Source organism: Piliocolobus tephrosceles, chromosome 14 (genome assembly GCF_002776525.5).
Source record: "Piliocolobus tephrosceles isolate RC106 chromosome 14, ASM277652v3, whole genome shotgun sequence".
NCBI classification, from domain to species: Eukaryota; Metazoa; Chordata; class Mammalia; order Primates; family Cercopithecidae; genus Piliocolobus; species Piliocolobus tephrosceles.
Genome location: NC_045447.1, coordinates 88,871,822 through 88,894,436, shown reverse-complemented (window position 1 = coordinate 88,894,436; position 22,615 = coordinate 88,871,822). Strand labels below are relative to the sequence as shown.

Genomic DNA, 22,615 nt, shown 5'->3' with positions numbered 1-22,615 from the left:
CCATTTGCTTTGTCCAACCTAGGACATGAATCATTCCTTTGTCTGGCCTAGCCATGCTACAGACGCTCCCCACCTGTTAGTGGCTTAGTAGCTGTCAGGGTTATCAGGTTGACTATCTTGGTGTTGTAGTACTTGGATCCAAGTCACCCTTCATAATGGCTCCAAAGTGCAAGAGTAGTGATGCAGGCAATTTAGATGTGCCAAAGAGCCATAAAGTGCTTTCTTTAAGTGAAAAGGTGAAAGTTCTCAGCTTAATAAGGTAAGAATAAAAGTTAGCTGAAGTTGCTAATATCTGAGGTACGAACCCATCTTCTATCCATGAAATTGTGAAGAAGGAAAAAGAAATTCATGCTAGTTTTACTGCTGGACCTTCAGTTGCAAAATTATGGCCACAGGGCCATAATTTTGATAAGTGCTTAGTTAAAATGAAACAGTTGTTGCATCTGTGGGTGGAAGACAGGAACAGAAACCTGTTCTGATTGACAGCAATTAGGTTTGGTACTGTCTGAGGTTTTGGGCACCCACTGGAGGTCTTGGAACATATGCCCTGAAGATAAGGGGGAACTACTACTACGTATATATTATTTCTTGAGACTGGCTTCATAACTGCATTATTTATTTATTTTTCAGAATTCCTGAGTGTAGGCTTCATAACTTTAATCAGAGACACAAAGTTATTTATGGCCCTTAAAATCAAGAATGACAACGGTTTAGAGTATACTTTGTCTTTGACTACATATATATATGACTATATATATATATATATATTTAAAGCCAGTCAAATTTAGCAGTGGGAGATTGTACACCAACTTTAGTGACACTAATGTTAGTAAGTTCTGATAATCTACTACCATCAGACCAGCCTGCCTTTGACAATATTGAATGCAAATTAACATCTTAAAATAATGATTAAAAATCCCAGCACTTTGAGAGACCGAGGCAAAAGGATTGCTGGAGGCCAGGAGTTCAATGCCAGCTTGGGTAACATGGCACAACCCCAAATTAGCCAGATGTGATAGTCCGTGCCTGTAATTCCAGCTGAGGTGGAAGGATTGATTGAGCACGGGAAGTCAAGCCTGCAGTGAGCCATGGTCACACCCCTGCACTCCAGCCTGGGTGACAGAGTAAGAACTTATCTCAAACTAAAAAGTAAAAATTTTAAAAAGTGAGAATGTTAAAACTAATAATAATTTTAAAAAAATATTTTACAAAAGAAATGTGTCCTTGCTAATACTTGACATTGTCAGCCATTTTTGGTTAAAACTTGATGGTGGGTACATAGTAGCACCTAATCGTGAAAAGACCATTGTTAACTTGCAGAACACCTCATCTGTATACTCAAGGTAGGAAAGGAATAATGTCATGGTAGATTAGTGCATGGAGCCATGTGTGGTTTGTAGACTCATAGGATTGATGACTAGGCTTTTTGGAACTTGTAAACAAACCCAGGTCTGAAGATTTTAATAGATGAAGATAACTTCTTAAAAGTGTGCATTTTAGAAAAATATTGTAAAATAGCCAGGAGTGGTGGCTCACGACTGTAATCCCAGCACTTTGGAAGGCCGAAGTAGGTGGATCACCTGAGGTCAGCAGTTCCAGACCAGCCTGGGCAACATGGTGAAATCTCGTCTCTACTAAAAATACAAAAAAGATATCTGGGCGTGGTGACATACCCCTGTAATCCTAGCTAGTTGGGAGGCTGAGGCAGGAGAATTGCTTGAATCCAGGAGGTGTAGGGGGCAGTGAGCAGAGATCGTGCCACCGCACTCCAGCCTGGGCAACAGAGCGAGACTCTGTCTCAAAAAAAAAAAAAAATCAATAAGAAAAATGTTTTCGGTTTTTAAAGTTCCTGCTATACCTATCTAATTCTCATTTAAAAATTTGTCACTGAAGTTCATACCAGAAAATAATGTAATTGTTTTAAATGAGAATTAGATAGGTATAGCAAGAACTTTAAAATAATATAATAGGGCCCTTCTTGCAAAGGAGGCACATAAATTTAGAAATATGAATTTCACTTTAAGAAGAGAATGAGCTTTAATTATAGGGAAAAAAAAGAAGCAAACAATTTGCCCCTTAAATGTCTATTCATATACTGGGCCATAAATTGACTTGTTTGTATTGACAAGAAATCTAAAGAAAACAGAAATTTAATATCCAGGCAGCTAAGCAGAATCAACTTATCTGTTGATTGATTAATCAAGGTGAGGTGAAAGTCACAGTAGGAACTGTACTCAATTATTTATAATAAATGACAAATTTTCTTTGCTTCTCGATATTCATTTTGAAGAGATAAGAACTCTCTTGATGTCAAATTGTTTTCCTAGAGAGTCTCTTTTTATTTATTTTTTACGTAAATTTTTTTTTAAATCATCCATCCCAAAATGTCAGAGAGGTTCTTTTTACTCATCTAAATTATAAGTCTTTCCCTCTATATTTGTATTTTTGTTAGTTTTATTCAACGCGTTGTAGATAATGCATAAAATGATAAATTATTTTACTTTTCGTTTTGTTTGAGACAGATTCTGACTGGAATCTGTTGCCCAGGCTGGAGTGCAGTGATGTAATCTCAGGTCAGTGTAGCCTTTGCCTCCCAGGCTCAAGTGATTTTCCTGCCTCCCTAGTAGGTGAGATTACAGACTTGTGCCATCACGTGGGGCTAATTTTTATATTTTTTGTAGAGACAGGGTTTTGCTGTGTTGCCCAGGCTGGTCATGAACTCTTGGCCTCAAGCGATCCTCCCACCTTGCCCTCCCAACGTGCTGGAATTACAGGCACGAGCCACTACACTTGGCCTGTTTATCTTTTTGCGATTGACTTCTTTTAATTAGCATAATATCGTCAAGGTTTTTCCATGTTATAGCATGTGTCAGTATTTTCTTCCTTTTTAAGGCTGAATCATATACCATGGTATTTATATATCACATTTTGTTTGTCCACTCCTCCACTGATAGACATTTGTGTTGCTTCCACTTTGTGGATATTCAGAATAATGCTGCTATGAACATGAGCATGCAAGAGATTTTTAGTACAGGTATATACCTCATGTGTGTTACTTCATTGTGTTTTACTGATATTGCATTTTGTATAATGTGGAGGTTTGTGGGAACCTTGCATTGAGCAAGTCTATCAGTGCCATTTTTCCAATGGCACATGCTAATTTCTTGTCTCTGCATCACATTTTAATAATTCTTGCAATATTTCAAACTTTTTCTTCTTATCATTATTGTATCTGTTATGACAATCTTTAATCGGTGATCTTTGATGTCACTATTATAATTGTTTTGGAGTGTCATGAACTGCACCCATATAAGATGGGGCAAACAATTAGATAAATGTTATATATGTTCTGACTATTCCACTGACCGATCCTGTCTCTCTCCCTCTCCTTGCGCCTCCCTCTACTTTGAGATGCCACAATGTTGAAATTAGGCCAATTAATAATCCTATAATGGCCACTTAGTGAAACAAAATGAAATAAAGAGTCTCGCATATCTCAGTTTAAATCAAAAGCTAGAAATAATTAAGCTTAGTGAGGAAGGCATGTTGAAAGCTGAGATAGGCTGAAAGCTAGGCCTTTTGTGCCAAACAATTAGCCAAGTTGTGAATGCAAAGCAAAGGTGCTTGATGGAAACTGTAAGTGCTACTCCAGTGAATGCACAGATGATAAGAAAAGAAATAGCTTTATTGCTGATATGAAGAAAATTTGAGTGGTCTGGATAGAAGATCAAACCAGCCACGCCATTCCCCTAAATGAAAGACTAATCCAGAGCAAGGTCCTAACTCTTTTCAATTCTGTCAAGTCTGAGAGAGGTGAGAAAGCTTCAGAAGAAAAGTTTGAACCTAGCAGATGTTGGTTCATAAGGTTTAAAGAAAAAAGCAGTCTCCGTAATATAAAAGTTCAGGGTGAAGCAATAAATGCTGACAGAGGAGCTGTAGCAAGTTATTTAGATGGTCTAGCTAAGATTGTGGATGAGGTACCTACACTAAACAAAGATGTTCAATGTAGACAAACAGCCTTCTGTTGGAAGAAGATGCCATCTAAGACTTTCATAGCTAGAGAGAAGTCAATGTCTGGCTTCAAAGCTTCAAAGGACAGGCTGACTCTCTTGTTAGGAGACAGTTGGAGGTTTGTAGGAACCTTGGATCGAGCAAGTCTATCAGCACCAGTGCTGGTGACTTTGTGTTAAAGCTAGCCCTCATTTACCATGCCAAAATTTTAGGTCCCTTAATAATTACGCTGAATTTACTCTACTTGTGCTCTATAAATGGAACAACAAAGCCTGATTGTCAGTACATTTGTTTTTAGTATGGTTTACTGAATATTTTAAGCCCACTGTTGAGATCTACTGCTTAAAAAAAAAAAAAAAGATTCCTTTAAACATATTTTTGCTCATTGACCACACACCTGGTCACCCAAGAGCTCTTATGGAAATATTACAAGAAGATGAATGTTGTTTTCATACCTGCGAACACAACATCCATTCTGCAGCTTATGGATCAAGAAATAATTTTGAATTTCAACTCTTATTATTTAAGAAATACCTTTTGTATGGCTTTAGCTACTATAGATAGTGATTCCTCTGATGGATCCGGACAAAGTAAATTGAAAACCTTCTGGAAAGGATTCACCATTCTAGATGCCATTAAGAACATTCGTGATTCATGGGAGGAGGTCAAAATGCAACATTAATGAGAGTTTTGGAGAAGTTGATCCCAACTTTCATGGATGACTTTGAGAGGTTCAAGACTTCAGTGGAGGAAGTCACTGTAGAAGGTGCTGGAAATAGCAAGACATCTAGGATCAAAACTGGAGCTTGAAGGGTGTGACTGAATCTCATTAAAAAACTTGATTAGATGAGGAGTTGCTTCTTATGGATGAACAAAGAAAATGATTGATTGAAATGGAATCTACTGGTGAAGACTGACCATTGTAGAAATGACAGCAAAGGATTTAGAATATGACATAAACCTAATTGATAAAACAGTGGCAGAGTTTGAGAGGATTGACTCCAGTTTTGAAATAAGTTCTACTGTGGGTAAAATGCTATCAAACAGCATCACATGCTACAGAGAAATCTTTTGTGAAAGGAAGAGTCAATCAATGTGGCAAACTTCATTGTTGTCTTATTTTAAGACATAGTGTCCCAGCCACCTTAACCTTCAGTAACCACCATTCTGATCAGTTAGCAACCACCAACATTGAAACAAGATCCTTCACCAGCACATAGATTACAACTCACTGAAGGCTCAGATGGTTGGTAGCATTTTTTAGCAATAAATTATTTTAATTAAGGTATGTATGTTGTTTTTTAGACATAATGCTATTGAACACTTAATAGACTACACTACCCAGTATAGTGTCAGCATAACTTCTATATGCACTGGAAAACCAAACTATTTGTGTGACCAGTTTTATTGCCATATTTACTTTATTGCGGTGGACTAGAACCAAACTTTCAATATCTCCAAGGTATTCCTGCATTTAAAAAGAAATATTCCCCAAATTATCCTAATGTGCAGCCAAGGGAGAGACCCACTAATAGTGTTTCTAAACTTAGAAGACAGTCCTATGTTAGAAATCTAATATAAACCTTAATGTGAAGTTTTAAGAAATACCATATGGCATCTATACATTACTTTAGGAAAAGATAGAAACATTGCATCTATTTTCTATTTTGAAGTTGAGTTTTTTTTGGTCTTAAATTTAAGGTGTTACTGTGGCCGACTGATTGGAGACCATGCTGGGATAGATTATTCCTGGACCATCTCAGCTGCCAAGGGTAAAGAAAGTGAACAATGGTCTGTTGAAAAGCACACAATGAAAAGTCCAACAGATACTTTTGGCACGATTAATTTCCAAGATGGAGAGCACACCTCCCATGCCAAGGTTTGCTAATAACCCAAATTGTTTTGCTGGTTTCTTTTTTTTTGAGACGGAGTTTTGCTTTTGTCGCCCAGGCTGGAGTGCAATGGCAGAATCTCGGCTCACTGCAAGCTCTGCCTCCCGGGTTCAAGCAATTCTCCTGCCTCAGCCTCCCAAGTAGCTGGGACTACAGGCGCCCACCACCACGCCTGGCTAATTTTGTATTTTTAGTAGAGATGGGGTTTCTACTAACAGATTTCTGCCTTCACATTTTTCAACAACTACACCATTCCTGATGTTCAGAAATTTTAATATTTTAATTTTGGAATAAAGGAATTATGTATCAAGAAGTTCACGCTGGGCACGTTGGCTCATGCCTGTAATCCCAGAACTCTGGGAGGCCAAGGCAGGTGGATCACCTGATGTCAGGAGTTTGAGACCAGCCTGGCGAACATGGCGAAACCCTGTCTCTACTAAAAAATACAAAATTTCGCTGGGTGTGGTGGCACGGGCCTGTAATCCCAACTACTCAGGAGGCTGAAGCTGGAGAATCACTTGAACCTGGGAGGTGGAGGTTGCAGTGAGCCAAGATTGCACCACTGCACTCCAGCCTCGGTGACAGAGTGAGACTTCATCTCAAAAATAAAAAAAAAAAAAAAAGAAGTTCAAAGATGAATCGGAAATTGTTTTAAATTACTGTCACGTTCTGGAGGATCATGTGTTAATTCCTATTTGCATGTGTGGAGATCTTTGCCTGTGGTTATTTTTGTTTCATAATTCATGGTTTCTTATTGTCCTTACTTCTTCCTATAAATCTGACTTACTCTTGCTGTTGGTTCACATAAGTTCGAGGGAGGCAAATTCATCTCAGTGTCATTTGAATGATCTGCATTTGCGGGAAGAAGGAAGCCAGCCATGCAATACAATCTTAGGTAAAATAAAAAATGATTCTGGGGCTACCTGCTGGCTTTGATTTCCCTCATCTTTTCTTTTGCTTACATTGACTATTAAAGAGATGACTATTTTGTGAAAAGTATTTCGGAACGAGAGTGTTTTCAGAGGATTAATGGTTAAAAGGTAAAATTTACAATTTTAACGGAATGATTGGAAGGTAAAATTTACAATAAATTAAATGTTCATGCTCTTGAATTTTAATTTAATTTAATTTCACATAATGCAAATATGTGAAATGGTTAAGTAAGTGGAAAGCCATAGCATTTATGAAAAATCCCATTTCACCTATTTGTTATAGCTTCTGATGAAAAGGTTTGCTGACATAGTGATTTTGGTCAGTTGTTTGAAGTATTTCTTTCTTTCTTTCTTTTTTTTTTTTGGAGATAGAGTGCTGCTCTGTCACTCAGGCTGGAGTGCAGTGGCATGGAGTGAGTGATCTCAGCTCACTGCAACCTCCACCTCCTGGGCTCAAGCAATTCTCCTGCCTCTGCCTGCCGGGTAGCTGGGATTACAGGCATGTGCCACCATGCCTGGCTAATTTTTTGTATTTTTAGTAGAAACGGGATTTCACCATGTTGGCCAAGCTGATCTTGAACTCCTGACCTCAGGTGATCCACCCGCCTCGGCCTCCCAAAGTGTGGTAATTACAGGCGTGAGCCACTGCACCCTGCCTGTTTGAAGTATTTCTGCCTCACCCCAGGTTCTCTGGAGAGCATTGGAGGGCCAGCCTTGAAAACCAGAGGAAGCTTTCCTACAGTGACTTGTAATTCCCAGAAGGAACTTAATGGGAGTGTGGGATCTTTTAAAAGTAAATATTTCCATTACATGAAGATGAACTTTAAAGAGATCCCACATACTTCCCTTTAGATTTTGGCCATTTCAGTTGCCCTGCTGGGTGCTCATTGTTTCTGTGCCTGGCATATCTTTTTTACAATGTTCTGTTCACCTACATGTGCTTTTCTTGCAGTATATTAGAACTTCTTATGATACAAAATTGGATCATCTGTTACATTTAATGTTGAAAGAGTGGAAAATGGAACTGCCCAAGCTGGTGATCTCAGTCCATGGGGGCATCCAGAACTTTACTATGCCCTCTAAATTTAAAGAGATTTTCAGCCAAGGTTTGGTTAAAGCTGCAGAGACAACAGGAGCATGGATAATAACTGAAGGCATCAATACAGGTAAAGCTCCCTCCCTCCCTTTCTCCCCCCCCCCCCTCCCCCTCTTCCACCCTCCCTTCCTCTCTCTTTTTGTTTCTTTCTTTTTTTCTTTCTTTCTCTTTCTTTTTCTTTCTTTCTCTTTTTCTTTCTCTCTCTCTTTCTTTTTCTTTCTCTCTCTCCTTCCTTCCTTCCTTTCTTCCTTCCTTTTTTCTTTCTTTCTTTCTTCCTTCCTTTCTTTCTTCTCTCTTTTTTCTCCTAACTGTGAATCAGGTAGTGTGCCACATAATCTCTGCTCTGTAGTGCTCCTAGGATATGTGAGGCTGTGAGGAAGAAAGATCCTAGTGACTAGAAAATAAACCCAGAAGAATCATAGGTTTTTCCTGGAATGTGTTTTTACCATTGCCAGAATATACTATTTTAATGTAACTTCAGATAAACCTCTGGAAAAGAATATAGTCTTTCCTGAACTCCCAACTACAGTAAGGCTAGAAGGGACATGAATCCATGCAAGTGCATAGTGTGTGTGGGCCTGGACTTTTGCTAAACTCTTGTAATCATTGTCAGTTTCTCAGACTTGGGAAATCAGTGATGTGGGTAAAACTTGCATTGTGTGTTTTGGGCATGAGTAAATACTTTTCTTTTTCTTTTTAACTACATGATTGCCAAAACACTCACCGTCTCAATCACTGACTCTTTTACACTCCTTGAAATCTGAAATTCAAGAACTTTATATGGTGGGCTCTGACCGTATTTCTTTGATTCGGTGTGTGTGAACTGTCTGCACGTAAGGACAACCTGGGGAGCTTTTAAAATACTGATGTACAGGCTCTTCCCCAGATGAATTAGAGGCTTTTGTCCAGAGCTACTGAAGCATGTCAGCCAGGATTGAGAACTAGTGATTCCATAAACTCTTGTCTCTTACCAATTTGTTTCTAACCTGTGGTTTTCTTTCTTTTTTTTTTTGAAACAAAGTCTCACTCTTGTCACCCAGGCTGGAGTGCAATGATGCAATCTTGGCTCACTGTAACCTCCACCTCCCGGGTTCAAGTGATTCTCCTGCCTCAGCCTCCCGAGTAGCTGGGATTACAGGCGCCTGTCACCATGCCCAGCTAATTTTTGTATTTGTAGTAGAGAAGCCATATTGGCCAGGCTGGCCTCGAACTCCTAACCTCAGGCGATCTGCCCACCTTGGCCTCCCAAAGTGCTGGGGTTACAGACATGAGCCACCGTGTCCGGCCTAACCTGTGGTTTTCTATCTTCCCTTTACTTTTTTCTCTTTTGGTTTGGCATGGCCTGCCCAGTGTCTCCTATCAAATTTTGCCCATGTTTTAAGATCTACACAAGATGCCAACACACCCATGAAACAGCCTCCTGAATATCTCCACTAGAGCTACTCACTTTTGTCTTTTAATTTCTACAGCATTTACTGCCTGTAGCACTTGTAGAATGTTGATATTTTGCCTTACAAGCTAGGATGAGTCAGTGTGTTAGCTCTCCTTCTGGTTGTGTACTAGAGGCCAGGGCCTGAACATCTATCTGCCTAAGTATTTAGCACCTTGTACTGAGGTAGCAAAGTTTCTTTTGGCTGAAAAGGAATGAAGGAAGTGAATGACTGAAAAAACAAAGCAAAATAAAACCAAGGGATTTGGCCCGTCACAAATAGGTAATGCATAGTTTATTGTACCTGTTTTATAGAGATTGTTTCACATTCTTGGAAGAAACTGAAGTTGGCAGAATTCTAAGTCCATTGTATAGTCCTTATTTGATTTCCAGTAAAAAAAGTGGGTAGGTAGGGAAGTTTCACATTGTTCATTAAAAAGACAGGCTTGGGCAAGGCTTTTTCTTTGAATAACTAACAGCATGTCATGCTTCATTTTACTTAATGCCTTAAAAAGATCATTGAGTTTATGGCCAGCTAACCTAAAGGAACGCAAATAGAGTAGTATGAAGATGATTGAAATACTTCATATAAATAAAAGAAATGGAAAATGAGAAATACTTGGATCTCCGCTAAACAATAGTCAGGCCAGATGCAGTGGTTCATTCCCAGCCTTTTGGGAAACTGAGAGCTAGTGAATTACCTGGGCTTGGGAGTTCGAGACCAGCCTGGGCAACATGGCAAAACCCCATCTCTAAAAAATTACAGAAATTAGCTGGACATGGTGGAGTGCACCTGTAGACCCAGCTACTGGGGAGGCTGAGGTGGGAGACTTTGTTGAGCCTGGGAGGTCAAGGCTTCAGTGAGTTATGATCATGTCACTGCACCCAGCCTGGGTGGCAAAGCAAGACCTTGTCTTAAAAAAAAAAAAAAAAAAAGGGCCAGGCGTGGTGGCTTACACCTGTAATCCCGGCACTTTGGGAGGCTGAGGCAGGTGGATCACAAGGTCAGGAGATTGAGACCATCCTAGCTAACATGGTGAAACCCTGTTTCTACTAAAAATACAAAAAATTAGCTGGGCGTGGTGGCGGGCGCCTGTAGTCCCAGCTACTTGGGAGACTGAGGCAGGAGAATGGCGTGAACCCGGGAGGCAGAGCTTGCAGTGAGCCGAGATAGTGCCACTGCACTCCAGCCTGGGTGACAGAGTGAGACTCTCCCTTAAAAACAAACAAAAAAAGAAAACAACAACAACATAAAACAATCAGTCTGACCTGATTCAACCACAGCTCCTCTGTGGCCTGGCTGCTTAAGGATTAGTCCCTGGACCAGCAGCATCACCATGGACTGAGAGCTTGCTGAAAGGGCCTATTTCAGGCCCCACCCCAGACCTGCAGAATCAGAACCTGCATTTTAACAACATACCCAGATGATTCCCGTGCACGTTTACATTTGAACTCTGCTTATGAGCTTCTGTCTATTCTTGACAGGCTTCTCAACCATAGTTGAACATAATTTGGCATGAATCTTTGACATTTACTTAAATTGAATGCCACAAGCCTTAAGAATCTACTATGTGAAAAGCATTTGGATAGGTGTTAGGAATGAAAGAGGAGTAACGTGGATCCCGGATTTAGTGATGGGTTGGGCTGTGACAGACAAAAAGCAACTAGTGAGAAATTGATGCTGACTGGGTTATAGTTGAGATTCAAAGGAAGTGTTTTGAGAATACAAGGAAGAGGGAGATGAATTCTAGTTTCAACTGAGTGCACCTTGGAAGTCTTGGGAAGGATACAGCACTTGGCATTGGTCTTGTGGGAAAGGTAGGAAGTGGCATTAGTAAGAAGTGGCAGCTCAGGGTTAGGACACAGCTAGAGATGAAGGCATGTGTAGAAAGAAGTGATAAAACCCCTGGCTGGAGTGTGTGCCATGTGGCAGGGGACAGGGACTGCACAGGAGACTGGAGCCAGATTGGGTGCCATTCTGAAGTCTTATTCTCTACATAGCAAGGAGCCCTGAAAGGAATTTGAACAGCAGGATGAATAGGGGGATAACATGGTCAGATTGGGTTTAATGGAGAGTCTCAACCAACGATATGTGTTAGGATCACATGTAAGGTGCTTAAAACAATAACAACAATGTTGGCACACCATGCCAAACCATGGAATCAGAATCTCTACTGGGGTGGATGGCTCCATGCTTGATATTGATATGTGCCTGTGATCCAGATCCCAGATTCTAGAGATGGCTCTGGGAGAGGTTCAAAAAATGAGTTGCAATTGAAGATGCCAGGAAAGAGGAAGTGATTTAGCTGCTGAGCATCAGATCCATGCCATATGCAGGTTACTTTTCCTTCTGTGCTAATGACACATATAGGGTCAGTACCACACATAGGAAGAATAACTCTTACAATGCAGTAGAGTTATTTAAAGGTCCGATCAAGCCAATCTCAAAGGCTACTTACTGTATGATTCTAGCTACAGTATATGACATTCTGGAAAAGGCAAATCTATGGAGACAGTAGAAAGATTAGCAGTTGCCAGAAGCTGAGAGGAGAGAGGGATGAGTAGGCAGAGCACAGAATATTTTCAGGGCAGTGATACTAACATGGTGGATATACATCATTGTATCTTTGTCAAAACTCATAGAATGTACAGCAGCAAGAGTGAACCCTAATGTAAACTGTGGACTATGGAGAATAGTCATATTCTATTAGTCATGACCCTATAATGTAGGGTCATCAATTGTAACAGATGTACCAGTCTCATGGGGGATGCTGATAGTTGGGGAGGCTGTGTTTGTGTGGGAGCAGGGTGTGGCATGGGAACTCTCTATACTTTTCATTCAATTTTGCTGTGAACCCAAAACTACTCTAAAAAATAAAGTCTATTCTTAAAAAGGGTCAGATTGCCTAAATTGGAATCCAATCTCTACAGAATCCAAGCTCTAAATAAATTGTCCAAAGCTCTACAACCTTGGACAATTTATTTAAACTCTCATTGCCACAATTTTTGCCTATAAAGTGGATTTAAAAAGTTCCCACTTAAAGTGTGAATACATACAAAGGTAGCCAACACTTACTGAAATCTTACTGTGTGTCAGTAAGTGTTGGTTACTGTACTAATTAGTAGTATTAATTCCAGAAGGGAAAACATTAACATATTACTCCTCAATGTATTAGCTTTGAACTATTTGTGTATATAAAACTATTAAATTAGTTTGCCTTAATGAGCAAGGGACATATCTGCAGGATGTTTTGCTGGAACATTGGGTAAGATTAGGGATTAAAAAACACCATTCTTAATAGGAGAAAATCTTTGCAATCTACCCATCTGACAAAGGGCTAATATCCAAAATTTACAAAGAACTTAAACAAATTTACAAGAAAAAATCAAACAACCCCATCAAAAAGTGGGCAAAGGATATGAACAGACACTTTTCAAAAGAAGACATTTATGCAGCCAACAGACACATGAAAAAAATCTCATCATCACTGACCATTAGAGAAATGCAAATCAAAACCACAATGAGATACCATCTCACACCAGTTAGAATGGTGATTATTTAAAAAGTCAGGAAACAACAGGTGCTGGAGAGGATGTGGAGAAATAGGAACGCATTTACACTGTTGGTGGGACTGTAAACTAGTTCAACCATTGTGGAAGACAGTGTGGCAATTCCTCAAGGATGTAGAACTAGAAATACCATTTGACCCAGCAATTCCATTACTGGGTATATACCCAAAGGATTATAAATCATGCTATTATAAAGACACATGCACACGTATGTTTATTGTGGCACTATTCACAATAGCAAAGACTTGGAACCAACCCAAATGTCCATCAATAATAGACTGGATTAAGAAAATGTGGCACATATACACCTTGGAATACTATGCAGCCATAAAAAGGGATGAGTTCATGTCCTTTGTAGGGACATGGAAGAAGCTGGATACCATCATTCTGAGCAAACTATCACAAGAACAGAAAACCAAACACTGCATGTTCTCACTCATAGGTGGGAATTGAACAATAAGATTACTTGGACACAGGGCAGGGAACATCACACACTGAGGCCTGTCAGGGGATGATGGGGTACTGGGGGAGGGATAGCATTAGGAGAAATACCTAATGTAAAGGATGAGCTAAAAGGTGCAGCAAACCAACATGGCACATGTATACGTATGTAACAAACCTGCTCATTGTGCACAGGTACCCCAGAGCTTAAAGTATAATAATAATAATAATAATAAACCCTTCATAATGTTAGGGCTGGGCTTGCTGAGGAAAGACAGTGCACAGCATTTTGCTTAGGCAAGAGGAGTAGGGTTGGATCTGAAGTTGTAGGCGGAAATTGCCCAAAGTGTTCAGAGAAACATTGTTCAGGTAGAGAGAGGTAATGATAAGAGGAAGAGGTGTCCAGAAAGAATAGAGGAAGCCGAAGTATCAGAAACTAATTCCACTGTGCCAGCAACTCTCCCTAAGAATAGCCCTTTACATATGCTTGCCTATTTATTTGACTCTTTCTGACAGTCTCTTTGTTTTACATGATTTGTGACTTAAAGTTTGACTTCTAAACTGGTTGTTCATAGGAGTGTCCAAGCATGTTGGGGATGCCTTGAAATCCCATTCCTCTCATTCCTTGAGAAAAATCTGGACAGTTGGAATCCCTCCTTGGGGTATCATTGAGAACCAGAGAGACCTTATTGGAAAAGATGTAAGTAGACAATCCTTTCATAACAAAAGCAAATGAACACGTGTGCAAATTGCCAGCTTAACACTGTACCTGGATGTCTAATGAATGAACATCACAGATGTAATATATTCACAACCAACTCCTGACTTTCTGCTGCTTCCCTCACTCTATCTTAGAAGATGACAGTCCCACCCTTGCAGCTGCTCAAGCCAAAAGCCGTGGACTAATCCTAGAATGATCTTTCTCTCAAACTCAAACTTGATCTATCAGTTCCACTTTAAAAATATATCTAAAATCTGATTTCTTCTTCTCACTACATTTGCTGTTACTGAGTGAATCCGAGCCACCATTATCTGTCTCCTGAATGATTGCAATAGCCATCTTTACTCTTACCTTTGTCTCCTAACAGTGTAGTCTCAACATAGTAGCCAGAATGATTCTTTTAAAATATACACATCAGATCATGCTATTCCCCTGTGCAAAACCCTTCAAGGACTTCTGTCTCACTTAAGGTCATAGTCAAGGTTCTTGAAGTGGTTTGCCCATAGCGAAACAAGGGACATTCTTAATTTGGCCCTCCTAGTTCTCATCTGTTATCTTGTATTACTCTGCTTCTTTCCTTCTTGTGTATTGATTCTTTGATCCTTTTTCTTTTAAAGGGAATGGTCTTGTCTCAGTCTCTTTGTAAGACTAATATAATTTTTTGGTAAAATATCAGATATAAGAAAATGTTCTAAAGAAGAAAGATGACTACTGTTAATATTTCTGTGAGGATCATTTCAGAATTTTTTCTATGTATGTGTGTATATGTACAGTGAAAAAAAAAGTGTATATTTAAAAATAGTAACAACAGAACTGACTGCTATAAATCTGCTCTTTTTTTTAGCTTACCTATTTGCTATAGTTATTTCTCCATGTCGGTTAATATAGACATGCTTATGGGTTTTTTAACTTTTTTTTTTTTTTTTTTTTCTGAGATAGAGTCTGGCTCTGTTGCCCAGGCTGGAGTGCAGTGGTGCAGTCTTGGCTCACTGCAACCTCCACCTCCTGGATTCAAGCAATTCTCTTGCCTCAGCCTCCCGAGTAGCTGGGATTACAGGCGCCCACCACCAGGCCTGGCTAATTTTTGTATTTTTAGTAGAGATGGGGTTTCATCATGTTGGCCAGGCTGGTCTCGAACTCCTGACCTTGGATGATCTGCTTCGGCCTCCCAAAGTGTTGGGATTACAGGTGTGAGCCACCGCACCCAGCCTGTTTTAACTTTTATTTTGGAAAACTTCAAACATATTAGGCAGTAGAGAAATTAGAAAAATGAACTCCTTCCTGTGTATTTATCTCCAGCTTCAACAGTTACCAGCTCATAGCCAGTTTTGTTTTTCCTCTTCCCTTATCCATTCAGCTGACGCCCTTGTTATTTTGAAGCAGATTTGAGACATCAAATAATTTCATCTATAAATATTTCAGTAGTTATTTCTAAAATATATGGACAATGAAAAATATATAATCACAATGAAGTTATTATATCTAAAAAATTAGCAGAAATGTCTGAGTATCACTCACTGTCCAGTCTAGTCAAAATTTTCATTGCTTCATAATGTTTTTTTCAAAAACATGATTTCTTAAGTCTTGATTATTTAATGATGTGATTTCATTATCCAAAAAAGTTTCATACGTTGTGATGGGTTGGTATGTCTCTTGACTTGCTTTTTATTTTTGTCACTTTTAATCTATGGATTTTACCTCCATCTCATTTTTTTATGTATGTATAATTTATTTATTGAGGAAACTGGGTCATTTGTTCTGAAGAGTTTCCCACAGCTTGGATTTTCCAGATTTTACCTTTTGTAGTAGGGTTTAGCATGTTTCTTTGCTTCTTTTCTGTAAATTGGTAGTTTGATCGAGAGGTATGATCAGGTTCAGGTTTTCTGTGTAAGTTTATGCCATAGGAGGATATATGTCTTTCCCTTGTAATATATGGTGGTCTCTCTTTTTATAATGTTAGCAGTCATTGCATAGATTCATTATTTCAACAGAGTTCCAACATGCTGACATTTAATGATAATGTCCTTCTTTGTTTATTAGCTTACCTGCTGTATGTACTTAACACTCTAATACTTAAATACTCCATATAGATAAATGTTTTCTCACCAATCACCTTGTGGTACAGTTGTATAGGAAGGGCTGAATAAATGCGTGACTCTTTCTTTTTATTTGCCAGTTTTCAAAATAATGAAAGGTGAATGACGAGTTTTCTTAACTCATAAATTTAAACATATTTGTCATATTTCAATCCATTAATCAATACAGTTATTATTCTTAATAATGTTCAAATTGTCCCATTTTGGCCAGGGGAGTGTTTCCAAGTTGTCTTCTCAGTCCTTTCATACAATTCTATTATCTATCATGACTTCCTTGCTTTTTAGTAGGGAAAAAATATTCCAGGCTCATTTTTTGTTCCCTAGAGAAAAGGCTGCTTGCTTTTAGTGGGACATAGTATTTTCCCGCTGCCTCGCCCGAGATGGAGCCTTGCTCTGTCACCCAGGCTGGAGTGCGGTGGCACGATCTCGGCTCACTGCAACCTCCACCTCCCAGGTTCAAGCAATTCTGCTGCCTCAGCCTCCCAGGTAGCTGGGATTACAGGCACTTGCCACCATGCCCAGCTAATTTTTGTAATTTTGGTAGAGATGGGGTTTCACCATGTTGGCCAGGCTGGTCTTGAATTCATGACCTCGTGATCCACTCACCTCAGCCTCCCAAAGTGTTGGGATTACAGGCGCGGGCCGCTGTGACCGGCCAGTGGGACCCAGTATTAGCAGAGCACGTCTGGAGGCCAAGGAAACATTTTGATTTTTCATGTCGGCTAGTATCATACTGTACTATATTGAATCAATGATTCCTCTATTATTATCCATTTAGGTCATGTTCTGTTTTTCACTTTTGAGGATAATAATAATAATAATATTGTGATAAGATATGTAAATCTTTGATACTAGCTTGCTTGTTTCCCTAGAAGTAATTCTCAAAGTGGAATGCTTGGACCAGTCTGTATAACCATTTAAAATGTGACACATTGCCTTCTGGAAAGGTGGTAAAAATTCACATTCTTGCCGGGCATGGCGGCTCATGCCTATAATCCCAACACTTTGGGAGGCCGAGGCCAAGGCTGGCAGATTGCTTGAGCCCAGGAGTTTGAGACTTGCCTGAGGAACATGGTGAAACCCTGTCTCTACAAAAAAAAAAAAAAAAATACAAAAATTAGCTGGGCGTGGTGGTATGCGCCTATAGTCTCAGCTACTGGGGGGCTGAGGTGGAAGGTTCGCTTGAACCTTGGAAGTTGAAGCTGCAGTGAGCTGTGATCGCACCACTGCACTCCAGCCTGGGCAACACAGTGAGACCCTGTCTCAAACAAACAAACAACAACAACAACAATAACAGCAACAACAACAACAACAGAAATAGCCAGCATGGCAGTGTGTGCCTGTGATCTTAGCTATTCAGGAGGCTGAGGTGGGAGGATTGCTTGAGCCCGGGAGGCAGAGGTTACAGTGAGCCCAGATTGGCACTACCGCACTCCAGCCTGGGCGACAGAATTAGAACCTGTCTAAAAACAACAACAACAACAAAAACAAAAAACAAAAACCACCAAAAACAAAAACAAAAAAAACCCAAACAAAACAATTCATATTCTTATCAACAGGGTATGTGGATGCCCACTGAGTTCTGAGTATTCTGTTTTCTTCAAGCGATACCATTCGGTTAAGGTATACAATACCTAATTTTTCTTATTACATTTCCATGATTGCTAGTGAGGTTCAACATCTTTTCACATGGTTTTTGTACATTTTCAAGCAGGGATTTTAGACTTCTTAACCTTCAATTTTCTTTTTAAGACAAAATCTGCTCTGTTACCAAGACTAGAGTACAATGGTATGATCATAGCTCACTGCAGCCTTGAACTCTTGGGCTCAAGTGATCCTCCCGTTTCAGCCTCCAGAGTAGTTGGTATTACATGCATGCACCACCACACCCAACTAATTCTTAAAAATTTTTTTCTTTTAGAGATGGAGCCTTGCTATGTTGCTTAGACTGGTCTTGAACCCTTGGTCTCAAGTGATCCTCCTGCCTTGGCCTCCCAAAATGTTGGGACTACAGGCATGAGCCTCTCTCTGTGCCTAGCCTTGAAAGATCCTAGAATTCAGTCTAGTAACAATTTTGTTTGTCAAGTATGCTGCATTTCTCATAGTTTTTATTTTATATTATTTTTAATCTTTTTAAAATAAATACAAAATATGTATTAAATCTCTCAATCATTTTCCTTTTGGTTTCTTGCCTCAGTGTCATGCTTCAAAATTATAAAGGTAACATTTAAAGTCTAATGTTTATAAAGTTCATAGTGCTTTTTGCCTCCATTATTTCTTTGAAGCCTCACAACAACCCTCTGAATAAAAATTATCATTATCATCATTCTTACTTATAGCTGAGGAAAATAAGCCTGAGAAAGAAGGCAAGAATTACTCAGAGTTAAGGTTAGTAAGTAGAAGAGTCTTGACTTAAACTTGGGCTTTCTTACTCTAAATACTGTGCTCTTGCCTCTAACAGCAAATACTAAGTGGAGCAGCTTAAGAAAGTGTCCATTAATGTAATAAAGATTTTGATGTTTTATAATGAATGAAATGCTGTTTGGCTGGTTTTATTTTATTTTATTTTTTTTGAGATGTTGTCTCACTATGTCGCCCAGGCTGGAGTGCAGTGGCGAGATCTCAGCTCACTGCAAGCTCTGCTTCCCAGGTTCAAGTGATTCTTGTGCTTCAGCCTCCCAAGTAGCTGGGACTATAGGCACATGCCACCATGCCTGGCTAATTTTGGTATTTTTAGTAGAGACAAGGTTTTACCATGTTGGCCAGGCTGGTCTTGAACTCCTAACCTCAATTGATCTGCCAGCCTCGGCCTCCCAAAGTGCTGGTATTACAGGCATGAACCACCACACCTGGCCGGCTGTTAGTCTTTATTTTGTTTGGAATACTAGAGAAAAGTCAGTGTCAAAATATTATTCTGGAATAAAGCTATTAAAAGACAGTAGTTTTGAGTAATGGTGTGGTCTATGTACTGGTGCTAGTTTTTGAACTGTTTTTTAATGGGTTGAAACAAGGTAAGCACAGAAATGAAAAAGAAGACCAGGAGTGAAACCCTGTCTCTACTAAAAATACAAAAATTAGCCAGGCATGGAGGTGTGTATATGCTACTTGGGAGGCTGTGACAGGAGAATCGCTTGAACCCAGCAGGCAGAGGTTGCAGTGAGCTGAGATCACGCCACTGCAATCCAGCCTGGGTGACAGAGCAAGACTCTGCCTCAAAAAAATATAAATAAATAAAAAAGAAAAAAATATTTAGAACCACTGTCAGCAATGTGACCATGCTGTGGTCATTCAAGCACCTGGAAAGCAGGCTAATCTTGCTGAACAGGGTATATTTCAATATTGTTGAACTTGTGTTGTGACTCTCATGTACCACAAACTGTCTATTAGTTATTCATAGTAGGATCACATATTGGTCCATTAAAACATGGGAAATTTAAAAAATTGATACCACAGATAGTTTGACAAGCACTGCTCTAAATTGCAAGTAATACTTTTTTTTTTTTCTTTTTGAGATGGAGCCTCGCTCTGTTGCTCAGGCTGGAGTGCAATGGCGCGATCTTGGCTCACGGCAACTTCCGCCTCCTGGGGTTCAAGCAATTCTCCTGCTTCAGCCCCCAAGTAGCTGGGACTACAGGTGCCCACCACCATGCCCGGCCAATTTTTTGTATATTTAGTAGAGACAGGGTTTCACCGTGTTAGCCAGGATGGTCTCAATCTCCTGACCTTGTGATCTTCCCACCTCAGCCTCCCAAAGTGCTGGGATTACAGGCATAAGCCACCATGCCTGGCCACAAGTAATGCTTTTTGAACTAGATAGGAACTCTGTTAGCACATAAAGATAGGCCTTTGGAGCAGGTGAGCCTGGGGAGGGATCTAGAGCTCTGACCCTCCGTTGTCCTTGCTGTCTCTCAGGTGGTGTGCCTATACCAGACTCTGGGTAACCCCCTCAGCAAGCTCACAACACTCAACAGCATGCACTCGCACTTCATCCTGTCTGATGATGGGACTGTGGGCAAGTATGGCAATGAAATGAAGCTCAGAAGGAACCTGGAGAAGTACCTCTCTCTGCAGAAAATACACTGCCGTGAGTATCACAGGGGCTCAGTCAACTGCTCTGGTTGCAAGTCTGCTGAGGTCTTTCATGGTCTTCCGTGACCATCAAAGCTCACACCCCTAGTCCCCTCCAGCTAGTCTCCTTAATGCTTTTTAGCCACCCCCCTTCCCCCATGGGTATCTCCCCTCCTCTCTCTCCATCTCTCCAAACCAAGTGACTCTTCGAGGATCCACTAAAGTCTTCATCCTTCCATGATTCCCCCAAAAATGTCTTCCTCTCTCTCAACTGTCACCCACAAGTCTCTACCGTCTGATTCCTGCATTCTTCCGGCTGTGGGTTCACTGTGGTCAAGGTGCTCACTTACCGCTTGCACAGAGTAGAGAAGTCCAAGTTGGCCCCTGCCTTAGAGCAGCCAGAGGGATTAAGTAAACATAGTGAACCCACTACGTTTCTACCCAGAAGAAAGCAGAACATAAGACAGTGCAGACTTGTAGGTGACAGTTGAGAGAGAAGACATGTTTGGGGGATGTTGGAGGGATGAAGACTTTAGTGGATCCTTGAAGAGTCATTTGGGTTGGACAGATGGAGGGAGAGAGCAGGGGAGATACCCACGTGGGAAGGGGGGTGGCTGAAGAGCATGAAAGAGACTAGCTTGAGGGTACTAGGGGTGTGAGTTTGATGGTCAGGGAAGATGACATTTCATATGTGGGTGGGGTGGCCCTAGGCAGGGAAGAGTTAAGACCTGACAAGATTTTTAGAAATAGGGACCTTGGGGCCGGGTGTGGTGGCTCACGCCTGTAATCTCAGCGATTTGGGAGGCTGAGGCGGGCGGATCACCTGAGGTCAGGAGTCGAGACCAGCCTGGCTAACATGGTGAAACCCCGTCTCTGCTAAAAATACAAGTCTCTGCTAAAAATACAAAAATTAGCCAGGTGTGGTGGTGCATGCCTGTAATCCCAGCTACTCAGGAGGCTGAGGCAGGAGAATCGCTTGAACCTGGGAGGCAGAGGTTACAGTGAGCTGAGATCACACCACTGCACTTCAGCCTGGGTGACAGAGACTGTCTCAAAAAAAAAAAAAAAAAAAGTAATAGGACCTTGGAAAGTGTCAAGTTTGTGTCATGCTCACAGTGGTGCTTCAAGAGGGACATTTTAGTAGTTTTATCTCGAAGAGGGAGAGAAGGGAGTGCCAGAATCAGCATGCACCAGTGGGCAGGGAAGTGTAAATTCTTTACAGAGAGCAGGAGGGCTGAGTGCTGCCTGAAAAATTGGAGACTTTTAGTTCAAGGCACCAGAAAGTGAACCCCTGCCTCTTGTGCCAAATTAAATCTTCCACAAAATACTTCTTTGGGACAAAGGGCCAGGGAGTGGGAATGCCTTTAGGAGGCTCAAGTCCTCTTCAGCCTTTGATCATTGGCTGAAAAAATGAAAGACTGGAAGTACATTTCGTTTTTGGCCTTGATCCCTGGAGGCAGCACAATGTAGTGAAATCAGACAGATTGAAGCTCTCTCATTTTGTGCCTGTGACCTTGGCCAATGGCATTAACATCTGTCAAACTATTTTCTTATTATAAAATGGAAAGAACTATCTACTTCTAATGTTTGTTGTGACAATTGAGAAGATGTGTATTAGGGATATCTAGAATTGTGTTGGGTGCACGGTGTGTCTTTATTAATAATTGTCTATTTCTTTCCTTCCTTTCTCCCTCCTCTGATACAGTGATCATCTCCTGGTTGTGGGGTAGAAGGAGAGGAGGGACTCTGGGATTTGTGGTCATTCGCCTAACTCTTAGTGTGAATAAGGGTTCTGAGGCTTATGCAGTCAGGAAAAGGGGAGAGAGGATCGGGTATGTGTTTTTCTGCAGGGAAAGGATGGCTGGGAGAATGGAGACCAGCAGAGCAGAGGGAAGGAAGAGAGGTCAGAGAAGGGCCTTGAAGAAGAATCCATATAAAGAAGGATCCATTGGGGGCCTGAAATATTACCGGAAATGTCCTGTTGCCTCTGTTGACCTTTGCCTACCACCTACATTGTGGGGTTCTGTGCAGTGCCATAATGTATGCCCCATGAGAGGTGTAAGAGTCTTTGTCTTCCTTATTCCCTGCTGATTGCCCATTTTAGTATGAATGCAACAACCCTGAGTGTGCTTATAGTAGCAGATGACATTTCCACTTTCAAAGACGTTGAAACTTAGGATTTATCTGGAGGCTTTTGCTGACTGTTGAATCAATTCCAGCAAACTAGTAACATTTATTATTCTAAGGAGAACCCATATAAAAACAGCAAAAACAAGAAGCCACCTATACACACACACACACACACGTGCACGCGCGGGCACACAAGGAAGAAAGAGAAGACATGCCCTCAAGAAACAAA

The 22,615-nt window shown here is 40.5% G+C and overlaps 1 protein-coding gene across 1 annotated transcript in view; it reads left to right on the top strand.

Moving 5' to 3' along the window:
• Positions 1 to 22,615, top strand: part of TRPM6 (transient receptor potential cation channel subfamily M member 6) — a 160,860-nt gene that overhangs the window by 38,116 nt on the left and 100,129 nt on the right. The window contains exons 4-7 of the mRNA XM_023213293.2: positions 5,713 to 5,890; positions 7,788 to 8,001; positions 13,947 to 14,071; positions 20,101 to 20,272. Coding sequence (XP_023069061.1) covers positions 5,713 to 5,890; positions 7,788 to 8,001; positions 13,947 to 14,071; positions 20,101 to 20,272 — 689 coding nt within the window. The remainder of the gene's footprint in view (positions 1 to 5,712; positions 5,891 to 7,787; positions 8,002 to 13,946; positions 14,072 to 20,100; positions 20,273 to 22,615) is intronic.